Raw genomic sequence first — 12,369 nt, 5'->3', positions numbered from 1 at the left:
CATAGTGATGGATTTCTATTTTAGTAAGGAATAGGAGAACTATTTAGTATATACTGTATATACAAAATGAGACTATATCCATATTCTATCTATCTACATAGTTACTGCTATATAGTCCATAAAAACTGCTGTTGTCTGCCTTAACATACACACACACACACACACACACACACACACCCCAAACACATGTACCCCCTGCTCTTCAACAAAGTTATCAAAATTGTTGTAAAAATTGTTATAAAAATTGTTATAAAAATTGCAGGGGATGGTTCATATCATCTTCCTTTAGTATAGCTAAGATAAGGCAAGAAAATGGAGATAAGGGCATGGGAAAGAGAGAAGGGTATAAGTTACCTTTGCCATCTGGCTTTTGAGATGAGAAAATGTGGTAGTCCAAAAGAAGGCAAAACTGCAAATAAAGATTGCTTTTGTTATTCCTATCACTTATTTTTCTATATTCTTCTCCTACCTTTTGGCTTCCCACCTCTTTTCTTGACCTCCAAATTATTTGAAGGTACTCGTGTTGTATACATCTCTACCTACTTCATCGTAATACTCAGTCCTGTTGCTTTCTGCTTATTCTTCAGTTTCCTGACAAGCAAAACTCCCAACCTTCTGTTTGTTTCGGGCATGCATAAGGAAAGCAAGCAGCACTAAGATATTAATATCAGCTTTTGGCAGTTAAGCCTAGTATTGTTTACCTGATAATCTCAATGATTCTCAGTTAAGATTTTTTTTTCAGTTAAGATATTTTTGATAGGAAAGCCTTTCCCTGAATTAGTTCTGCCTATAAAGAGGGCAAATGAGTCTGTAGCTGCCAGTCACTGTTGTTACAACCCTTCCCAACACTCTTTCTTATGTAAATCATCCAGCTAAAAATGTCATATTCACTCAGTGAACAATGGCAACTTCCACTCTATAGAGAAGGAAAGGATCCAAGACCAATGCTTGAGATCTGTTAACTGAGAGACTTTCATTTCCAGAGTGTGAAAATCTGTAGTTATTTGGTTTAACATTTTCCCAGAAGATCCAAAGGTTATTTTATGAATAACTAGGTACTAAATAAATAAACCAAGAGAACCAAAGAGAGATTCTGAGGAAATCACTTATGGGTAAACTGAAATCAGAAAATGGAGGTGTCATTCACTCTGAAAGCTACCCCTTTCTATGCACTGAAATGACCAATAGAATTATCATTATCACTGCTTCTGAGGAAGACAAGAAAAAATAGGATCGGAGAAAAGACAGAGAGAAACAGTGACTACAGAAAGCAAAGAGAAGGAAATGTGATTTTGAACACTTATCTCCCCAAGCCTTTGTTTCCTATCTGCGTTACCTTTCCCATGTTGCCTGATTAACTCCTACTGATTTTTTTGTTTTTTAAGATTTTATTTATTTATTTGACAGGCAGAGATCACAAGTAGGCAGAAAGGCAGGCAGAGAGAGAGGAGGAAGCAGGCTTCCTGCGAAGCAGAGAGCCTGACACAGGGCCCGATCCCAGGACGCTGGGATCACGACCTGAGCCATAGGCAGAGGCCTCAACCCACTGAGCCACCCAAATACCCCTCCTACTGATCTTTAAAGTCATAGGGGATGTTGCCACACTGGGAACATAACCTCAATGCCCACGTACCCCCATCACAGACAAAACTACATGTTACTCTGCTGTAAAATAACACAGGTATAATATCCTGTCTTATAGCACTTATTACATTCTTTTGAAACTAATGTTGGAGGATTAGGAATTAAAGGGAAACACTCTTGGGGCGCCTGGGATCGAGTCCCGCATCGGGCTCTCTGCTCAGCGGGGAGCCTGCTTCCTCCTCTCTCTCTGCCTGCCTGTCTACTGTGATCTCTCTCTGTCAAATAAATAAAATCTTTAAAATAAATAAATAAAGGGAAACACTCTTTCTATATTTTGTGTTCTCCAAACTCTACAGTGAAATGACCATCTGTTCACTAAATTATGGTCTGCTGGAAGAAAAGTACCATTGTTTTCAGAAAATATAACTATTTAGGATTGAGTAAATAAAAAATAGCATATGAAATACTTTGGAATCACTAAAAAGAATAAGGCAACATTGTGTGCTGATATGGAAAGATCACAATATATTAAGTGTAAAAAGTAAGGAAATTAACTGTTTATCTTTTGGTTCCCTAAAATATAAGAATATGAAGCATATACATATGTGTATACATTTTCTTTTCTAGAAAATTACATAAGAAACCAAAAATATGGGTTGGGAGACTTTATTTTCAATATCTTCCTATATTATTTGAATTTTCTATTCTAAATGATTTCTTACAAATTAAGTTACTTACAGGGACTATCTGGTTCCTAGGATTAAGAGCTACTTTTTTTATCCCTTGAGGGTGAAGATGATATCTCATACATTTTAATATCATCACTGCTTAGCACAGTATGGAACATAGCTGGCATTCAATGAATGCTGAACTGAACTGAACTCTGCTTGGCATCTATTTGAGTTTTTTTACTTCTTTCCCAAAGTACTGACTTTTTATGAGGGCCTCCCAATCTCTCTCTATTAGTCTACAGTGTCAAGTTCCATGCCTTGAAAATAGTAGCTAGTCAAGAAATGTTTATTCAATTATATTTTCTCCTACCAGTATGATCTGTAGCTGCCAATACAGTGATAGTGAACTTTTTTTCTACTGCTTGTCACTTGTCCTTGATTATCTATTATATACATTATACAAATATTGATCTCCATGTATCATGTTTGAGGCAATGTGCTTAGTTTTGAAGATACAAAAATGAATAAAAACCAGTTTCTACACTCTAAAGACCCATATATATATATATATATCAGATTTTCCCATGGCAGGAAAGAAGTGGGAGTTACTGAAGATGTAGATTCACCTATCTTCCCTCCCCTTCCAGATTCTTCAAAGGCCTCTCCACTGAACATGACCTTTGCAAATATATTGTTCATTTTAATTCAAATACATAGTCAATAAATACTTGTCAATAGTTTAATGCAATGCTATTTAGAAAAGGTACTGGGGCACCTGGGCAGCTCAGTCAGTTGGGCAGCCAACTCTCAACTTCACCTCAGGTCATGATCTTGGAGTCCTGGGATTGAGCCAGTGTTGGGGTCCACACTCAGTAGAAAGTCTGCTTGAGGATTCTCTCTCCCCCCCACTCCGCCCCTCCCTTCGCTCACACATACTTGTATGCATACTCTCTCTAAAATAAATAAATAAATCTTAAAAAAAAAAATACCTAAAGGCTGATGTAATATTGATTGGCAAAGAAGTAACTAATCACTCTCTTAATTTTTTTCTACTCTAGCAAGCAGCTTTTACCAAGCCCTTTAGGAATAGAGTTAAAGAACTAGACATGAGATGAAAAATGTACCAATGTTACTTCCTGGTTGCCATAAAATAATGAGTGCTGTGAAGTGTGTAAACCTGGTGATTCACAGACCTGTACCCCTGGGGATAAAAATATATGTTTATAAAAAATAAAAAATTATATTTAAAAAAATCTGAATTTCTTTACATGTTCTACAAAAACCAGATAGAGAATAAAATTACTAATAAGCTGTAATTATACTACAAATTTTGATTTAAATATAAGTTAGTAAATAAACATCCTAAACTCGCAGAACCAGCTGAGAGATCAGTCCAGAGGGAGAATCAGGAGGGGAAAAATGGGTGTGACAGAGAGCATAGTACAAAGAGAAAAAAGAGGATCTCATCCATGGTGGGAAATATTGAGGCTACATCTGAGACGTGATGATACAGAACAATGGCTGCAAAGGCCCAGAAGGACCAGAGATAGCAGTCCTAAAAGGGTACTGCCTGAAGAGGAGGAGGTCCTTTGGAAGGGGAAGGCATCTTTGGGGGAAAGATGATGAAAAAATGAAAGAAGGAAGAAGAGAGCTGAAATGAAAGGTCTTATACTATAGAACAATACTATTAAACTGAAGAATACACCAGGCATCTATACCTATCCCAAATGAGCCAATTATTTAAAACAACAACAACAAAAATATTTAATTGTACCTACAGAACAGGAAGCTGTTGAACTAAGAACCAAACCTCCCCTACATAAAATCTTATGCTATTGCTGATGCAGGAAAACACTATTCATTTAATATTTTAAGAGCTGTACAACTGTGATTGTTTTGAAGGTCATTCTTTTTTTTTTCTTTTTTAATTTTTTTAAAAGATTTTATTTATTTATTTGACAGAGAGAGAGATCACAAGTAGGCAGTAGGCAGAGAGGTAGGCAGAGAGAGAGGAGGAAGCAGGCTTCCCGCTGAGCAGAGAGCCCGATGCGGGGCTCGATCCCAGGACCCTGGGATCATGACCTGAGCCGAAGGCAGAGGCTTAACCCACTGAGCCATCCAGGTGCCCCTTGAAGGTCATTCTTCACTTCTTTTAGGAAAGATAGGAAATAAGACTGTACAATAATGTAAATATTTGTGTATATACTTTGCTATACTTTTTTCTATTTAAGGTTCACTTTTTTCCCCAAATGTTTACGTTGAAAATTTCTGCACTCAGAGAATAGTCATAAAAAAGATATAAATATTCTCCATGTAAATCGAACTGTGGTTAACTTTTTGCCAATTTGCTTTCTCTCACTTGTGTATTTCTGTATCTTCACAACTTTACTTTTGTGAATCTTTTCCTAAAAGATACTTTTTAAGACACATAAAAGAATTCAAACTCAATTAACTTTTATTTCACAAAAAAATCTGTCAGTTTTAAGAATAATCTCTGTTTCATCCAGTCAAATTTCAGTAGAATAATACAATCATAATTTTTGTTTCTTGGACATGGCTAATTGAAAAATAATTAAAATTTCATATTCACCTGGCTTTTAAAACTGAGAGCATACAATACCATCCATATGCACACATCTTCCTGATGTAAAAATTCTTAGCAAGGGATGGTGGATGTTGATAAAGACTTCAGTATACTAATAGAAAAGAGAACTGCTAATGTTAATAGACTAAATAACCATCTAATCTGAACCAGTGGTTTTGAAAGCATATCTCATGGACAGATAGAACATATAAAATGAATCAGACAGAGGAGTTTCAGGTGTTGCTCTGGATGAAGGACTATGAGATGTTTCAAGTCCTACCAAAGTACTCTGTACTTTATTCCTCAGGCACCTTCTCAGTTCAGGGAGTAGTCTGAATACTATTTTGATGTAACTGTGTAGTTATGCAGATTTTTTTTTCAAGATTTTATTTATTTGAAATAGAGAGAGAGAGATCACAAGTAGGCAGAGAGACAGCCAGAGGGGGAGGGGAAACAGGTTCCCCACTGAGCAGAGAACCCAATGCAGGGCTCAATCCCAGGACCCTAAGATCATGACCTGAGCCAAAGGCAGACGCTTAACCCACTGAGCCACCCAGGTACCCTAATCATGCAGATTTTTAAAATAGGAGTATGCTGACTCTTCAAAATACAATAAGGAACTTTTCTTTCTTTCTTTTTTTTTTTTTAAGAAATATCAATACAGCTTACAAAACAGAGGCTTTAGAAATGAAAGCAAACTTTGCAACTATATATTCATCTCAAAATAACTTAGCTTTACTATTTAAGTAAATGTATATCATACAAGTAAGTTGTCTAAAACGTACCACATAAAATCTTTAAATATTTGCAGTTTTTAGCATTCATTAATGCTAGTGTTTCTTTCTGTTTCTTTATGAACAAAGAAAATACAATAAAACACATAACGTGATAGCATATCAAATTTCATCTGATGTAACATTAAAATCACAAGAATATTAGATCCGGTATTCTCTCAAATGTTAATTCAAAATGTTACTGTCAACAATAAAAAAAGGAGAGATAGAAAATAGCTGTTATGCTCAAATAAATATAATTAAGAGATATGGAAAACTCTGTACCTTTATGTGGGTTTTCAAACTCTTCAGATAAGAGGTGGTAGCAACAGCCCACACTGCAAACTCCCTTGATTTCAGATTTGGCAGTAAATATTCGAAGAGTGTTTGGAGCAAGATCACCACAAGTATGCAGACCTACCATCAAACAATCCTTTAAAAAAGAGAAGAAAAAATACATTTTGGCAATTAAAAGGAAGTCTAGAAAAACATTCCAGGTGAAGTTTTTAAATGTTCATTAGAATATATGGAGCTTTAAAAAATGATCAAATTCTACCTAGAAAGTAGTATATGTTTATTTTAAATGAAGAATCATTTCCTTTATAGGTAAAATGACTGTGATTTTTTTTTTATCACAACTAACATACTTTCGAGTTGATATTCTAATGTTTTTGGTTACTTGACCATTTGAATTTTCTGATCTCTTTTACAACAAATACTTGCTTAACAACTAGTCAAATTAAAGATTGGACAATCAAACAAAGCATGTCTTACGAGGACAAACTTGTGATCTGAGACACATTTATAGCTTTAAGTAGGTATTTTTATTTACTTCTTTACAAACTGCCTGCCAAAACTTAGTCATAAAGAATAAATGCTGGGGTGCCTGGGTGTGGTTCAGTGGGTTAAAGCTTCTGCCTTCGTCTCAGGTCATGATCCCAGGGTCCTGGAATCGAGCCCTGCATCAGGCTCTCTGCTCAGCCGGGAGCCTGCTTCTCCCTCTCTCTGCCTGCCCCTCTGCCTACTTCTGATCTCTGTCAAATAAATAAATAAAATCTTAAAAAAAAAAAAAAAAGAATAAATGGTTCTAAGGTGGCATTTCTACTCCAACACCAAAAAGTATAGTTTATTCATTTTATCAAATATGGCAATACTAAATTCAGTAAAAATTTTTAAAATGTACACATGTACAGAATGGGCACACATGTACACTTACAGATCTTAATCAATATATCAAGTTTGTTTTAACTCTTCCGTGTCTTAACTTGCTCCTCTATAAAATGAGGATAATAATAGTACCTATCTCAATGGGTTGTTGTAAAACTTAAGTAAGCTAATACTCATAAATTAGTACAATCTCTAGCACACAATAAAATTCAGTAAGTGTTTTCTATTCTTATCGTCATGTTATTATAAATTCAAAATAATAGGCATATTAAGTTGTGAATAAAGTATATTTTTTATAACTATCTTCAGAACAAATACAATTACTTAAGTTATTCTACTAAAAATGTTTTTTTAGCCCATGTATTCAGACCTTAAGCAAGGCTTAAGTCTAAATTTTCTAAACAAAAAAATTGTACCTATAAGTAGCTTTAACCTGACAGAATATTCAGTTGCTTCAACCGCCACAGCCTTCAAAGTTTTTGGAGTGCTGTGCAACTTTTCTGTTTTCCAGATGACTAGATAGTCTGGGTAGGTTTTACTTAGACGTTGCAACATTGTAAGTAGAAAGGAATTTAGAGAGGAAGTATCTATTGCTAATTAGGGGTAGAACAACAGAGGTATAAATTTCTCTTTAAATTTAGCTAAGCTAGAGGCACTTGGGTAGCTTAATGGGTTAAAGCCTCTACCTTCGGCTCAGGTCATGATCCCAGGGTCCTGGGATTGAGCCCCGCATTGGGCTCTCTGCTCAGCGGGGAGCCTGCTTCCCTTCCCCTCTCTCTCTACGTGCCTCTCTGCCTACTTGTAATCTCTATCAAATAAATAAATAAAATCTTAAAAAAAAAAATTTAGCTAAGCTTTCCTGAAAGATAATACAGGAATATTTAATATCATTCTTCACTACATTCATCATATAATATTAATTAATATTACTATCAGGTGTCAGTCAAAAATATGCAATCACTATTTTGTCCTGATAGTAAAATATTTAAGTATTGTATATGGGCATTATGGGGAGGGGAGGGAAAGTATTGGTTAATTTGGGTTATTAAAGTGCTAATTCACTATAGGACTCAAGCAACATTTTTCCAGGGGCACCTGGGTGGCTCAGAGAGTTAAAGACTCTTGTCTTCAGCTCAGGTCATGATCCCACCAGGGTCCTGGGATCGAGCCCCACATTGGGCTCTCTGCTTGCCGGGGAGCCTGCTTCCCTTTCTCTCTATCTGCCTGCCTCTCTGCCTACTTGTGATCTCTGTCTGTCAAATAAATAAATAATAAAATCTTAAAAAAAAAAAAAAAGAAAGAAAGAAAAAGAAACATTTTTCCAGCTAATCTTATATTAGATTCTTATAATAGTTTGCATATAGCCTCTGATCATATTTCTTGGTTCTTTAGACTAATAAGATTAAGTTAAGGAAACTACTATTAAAAGTTAATTCTATGTCTTAGAGCATTTTTACAAATTAAGGAAATCAAAAGTGAAATCACCTCCAGATCTTTAATAATATCCTGTAGTTGTGAATCAGCAGTGATAACAGATGTTAAAGGTGAATATATATTTAATTCACTTGACTTTGATATATGTTTTCTTCTCTCTTTATTTGTTTCAGACATTTTTGTCTTAGGTGTCTGGAATAAAGCAGGTTCTATGGCATTAGTAGGCAAAAGGTCTATAAGAGAAAAGGCATTTTCAAAACACAAGTTTTCTTCTTGATGTGAATATACATGTAGGTTTTCCATTTGTGTTCTAATGTTAGAAATCACAGAATTTGAAAAATCTGGCAAAAAATCCGATGTAGACATCTTTTCTTGATTCGCAGGACTGCTGTTACATATTCCTTCAATATCTACTTTATACTTAATTTCATCTTGCACTTTCCTTTCTTTTGTCATTTTTAATGCCAGTCCATTGGCATCTAATTTTGACCGAGTATGGTAGACTTTCCAATGTTTCTTCAATTTCCTGTTTCTCTCCTCAGCTCCATGAGTATTGGTATTTGATGAATCAATTCCATAAACTTTTAAGCCATACTTCAAGGACAAAAAAGAGCTTAGGTAGCCTTTTCCAGAACCCAGGTCAATTACCTAAAGTAAGAAAAACAGAATGAAGTAAGTATTTTAGTCAGATGAGAACAGAAAGCATTCTCAGTATCTTTTTTAAAAGCAAGTAAAGAAAGGGTCGTATAATTTATACAACCTGTTATGTTTTTTAATTTTTGATTCCTACTAAAAACCATTTTCATCATTTTTATTAGACATTTTAAAAGATTCTAGACAGTATAATAAGTCAAGGAAAAGATGTAGAAGATATAAATATGGGGGGAAAAACTGTCTTTCTTCATAGACAACATGATTTGCATCTGCAAAAAAATCTAAAGAAATATACAAAATTAACAGAGCTAGCAAGTGAATTTAGCAATGTGTCAGGATACAGGATTGTTAGAAATTAATAATGAATCATCAGAACATATACAATACAGTAGCAAAGAACAAGGAGAAAATAAAATTTAAAACCAAGTGAATTAAAATAGCAAGAAAATAGAATATCTAAGAATAAATTTAATGAAGGTTCTTCAAGGCCTATTCACTGAAAACTATAAAAGCAGAGAAAAAAATCGAAAGATCTAAATAAAGATACACCATGCTCACAAAATGGCAGACTCAAAATGAAGATGCCCAAAATGACTTACAGATTCAAAACAATCCTAATCAAAATCCCAGCAGGGTTTCTTTAAAAAATTGACAAGTAGATATTATAGTTTATATGAAAAGGCAGAGTACCCAGAATAACCAAAACAATTTTGAAAAAGAATAAGGTTAGAAGATTCACCCTGATTTAGGAATTAATATAAAACTGCACTAACAAAAACAGCATAGTGCTGGTATAAAAACAGATAAGTAAATCAACAGAAAAGAACAGCATATGGAAATAGACCCAAACCTATATAATTGATTTTTGACAAAATGGCTAAAGTAATCCAATAGAGAAGATAATCTTTTTACCAAATGATGCTAGTATAATGGATGTCTGTCCAGGAAAAAAGTGAACTTTGCTTGTCACACAGCAAAAACAAAATTTAGTTAAAAGTGTATCACATATCTTAATATCATAGTAAAAACTATTAAATTCTGGAAGAAGGCATGAGAACATCTTTGTGACACTGAACGAGCAAAGATTTCTTATGTAGGACACAAAAAGTATTTGCTACAAAAGAACTAATTGAAAAAAATGGACTTAATTAAAATTAAAAATTTTGCTATTAAAAATAGTTAAAAAAAAGAATTATCAGGCCACATTGGTGGCTCAGTTGTTAAGTGTCTGCCTTGGACTCAAGTCATGATCTCAGAGTTCTGGGATCAAGTCCCATGTCCGGCTCCTTGCTCATCAGGAAGCCTGCTTCTCCCTCTCTCTCTGCCTGCCACTCCCCCTGCTTGTGCTCTCTCTCAATCTGTCAAATAAATCTTAAAAAAAAAAAAAAAAAAAGAAATATTTGTAAAACATATATCTGACCAATGGTTTGTATGCAGAACATATAAAAAATTCTTACAATTCAAAAATAAGATAAGTGGGGCGCCTGGGTGGCTCAGTGGGTTAAAGCCTCTGCCTTCGGCTCAGGTCATGATCCCAGCGTCCTAGGATCAGCAGGCATCAGGCTCTCTGCTTGGCAGGGAGCCTGCTTCACCCTCTCTCTCTGTATGCCTCTCTGCCTACTTGTGATCTGATAAATAAATAAAATCTTAAGAAAAAAAAGTAAACTTAAAAACTGGCAAAATATTTGAATGCACACTTCACAAAAGAAGATAGACAGATGGCCAATACGAAAAGGAACCCGAAATCACTAGTCATCAGGGAAGCGCAAATTAAAATCATAATGAGATGTACACAAATGTAAAGTGGTACAGGCACTTTGAAAAACACTGGGTAGCTTATCATAAAGTTAAAACATACACCTATTATATGACCTACAAATCCCATTTCAGGTTCTTTGCCAAAGATAAATGAAAACATGTCCACACAACGTCTTGTATGTGAATATTCAAAGCAGCTAAAAAAAAAAATGGTAACATCGTAAATGTCCATTAACTTGTAAATGGCAAAACAAATTATAGTATATTTATACCATGGCATAAAGAAAAACAAAGAATAAATACAACATTGATGACTCTCAAAAGTTATATGCTGGAGGAAACAAATCAAACACAAGTCCTTATCCTGGGGCGCATGGGTGGCTCAGTTGTTAAGCGTCTACCTTGGGCTCAAGTCGTGATCCCAGTGTCCTGGGATTGAACTCCATACTGGGCTCTCTGATTGGTGGGAAGCCTGCTTCTCCCTCTCCCACTCCTCCTGCTTGTGTTCCTGCTCTCGCTCTGTTTTTTTCTTTTAAAAGAAAAAAAAGTCTTCATCCTATTTGATTCCATCTATATGATATTCTAGAAAATTCATAACTACAAGTTGGTCATGTGTGCTTGGCTGGTTCAGTCGATAGTGCATATGAGTCTTGATCTCAGGGTTGTGAGTTTGAGTTGTGAGTTTGAGTTTGAGTTGTGAGTTTGAGCCCCATGTTGTGGATAGAGTTTATGTCAAAACAAAACAAAACACAACTACAAGCAGGTCAGCAGTTGCCTGAGAGTGGAAAAGGAAATAACTTGCAGAAAGGCATAAAGAAACTTTTTATGGTGGCAAATACTTTTATTATGGTGGTGACTACACAATTGCACATACCAAATTCACCAAAATGTACATCTAGAACTGGCGAATATGTAAATTATACCTCAGTAAAACTAAAAATAAAAGAAATATTACAAGATTACAAGAAATCAAGATTGTTATTGTACTGGCATATCATTTCATAAGAAATAAATGAACAATTATAGGAATACCATCATAAAAATCAGCATCTAATCTTAGGTCTATCCTAAAATCAGTTAAACACTGATGTAAGTATGAGCCACTCAAGGAAACATATACTTGAAATAATGCCATTAATTAAATCCTCAAAAATATCAAAGTCTTACAATTTAAGCAGTTTGTAGGTAAGACTCCATCACATAATTCCCATAAATAAATTCCCTCTGCCCTTTTTAATGTTTATTTCTGGGGTAGGTTTATGGGAAATACAGAAGCATTATATATCTTAATTTTAAGGAATTACAATCTAACTGAAGATACCAAACCCATATTCAGGAATATAAGGGCCATACAGTAGAAACTATTAGTCAGTTCTCCCCTATCTGAATCTCCAAAGAAAGCAAAGCTCTCTATTCCGTTCTTTCTATGAAACACACTTACTGACACTGATAACAGCCTTCAAGTCAGCAACCAGTGGGTTGTTTATAAGCATCAGCACATTTGTTCCTACCAGTGTAAATGTTTTCTTACCAAGAGGTAACTGATTTTGTTCCTGTATCTGTTTATGGCAATTCCACTTGTGAATCAAGAATATGCTGGCTGCAAGTAACAGAACATCAAGTTTTGAACAATGAAGAAAATTCACTTCACTTAAGAAATCTGGTGGTACAGTGGCTGAACCATTCAGAGGCTCAACTACATATAGCCTTTGGAACATCTTATTTGTAACTTCGCTGGTTGTAA

The 12,369-nt window shown here is 35.0% G+C and overlaps 1 protein-coding gene across 5 annotated transcripts in view; it reads right to left on the bottom strand.

Annotated features, from left to right (window-relative positions):
• The window catches only part of METTL25 (methyltransferase like 25), a 146,632-nt gene that overhangs the window by 104,413 nt on the left and 29,850 nt on the right, over positions 1–12,369 (bottom strand). For all 5 annotated transcript variants that reach the window (XR_009356866.1, XR_009356864.1, XR_009356865.1 and 2 more), the window contains exons 4-5: positions 8,265–8,861; positions 5,898–6,045 (exon numbers count right to left, since the gene is read on the bottom strand). Coding sequence is in view for 2 of the 5 variants with exons in the window: in XM_059186450.1 (XP_059042433.1) it covers positions 5,898–6,045; positions 8,265–8,861 (745 nt within the window). In the remaining 3 variants the exon portion in view is untranslated. The remainder of the gene's footprint in view (positions 1–5,897; positions 6,046–8,264; positions 8,862–12,369) is intronic.

The sequence above is a fragment of the Mustela lutreola genome, chromosome 8 (genome assembly GCF_030435805.1).
Source record: "Mustela lutreola isolate mMusLut2 chromosome 8, mMusLut2.pri, whole genome shotgun sequence".
Taxonomy (NCBI): Eukaryota; Metazoa; Chordata; class Mammalia; order Carnivora; family Mustelidae; genus Mustela; species Mustela lutreola.
Note: the sequence above shows the minus strand (reverse complement) of the source record. Positions and strands in the feature narration are given on the sequence as shown.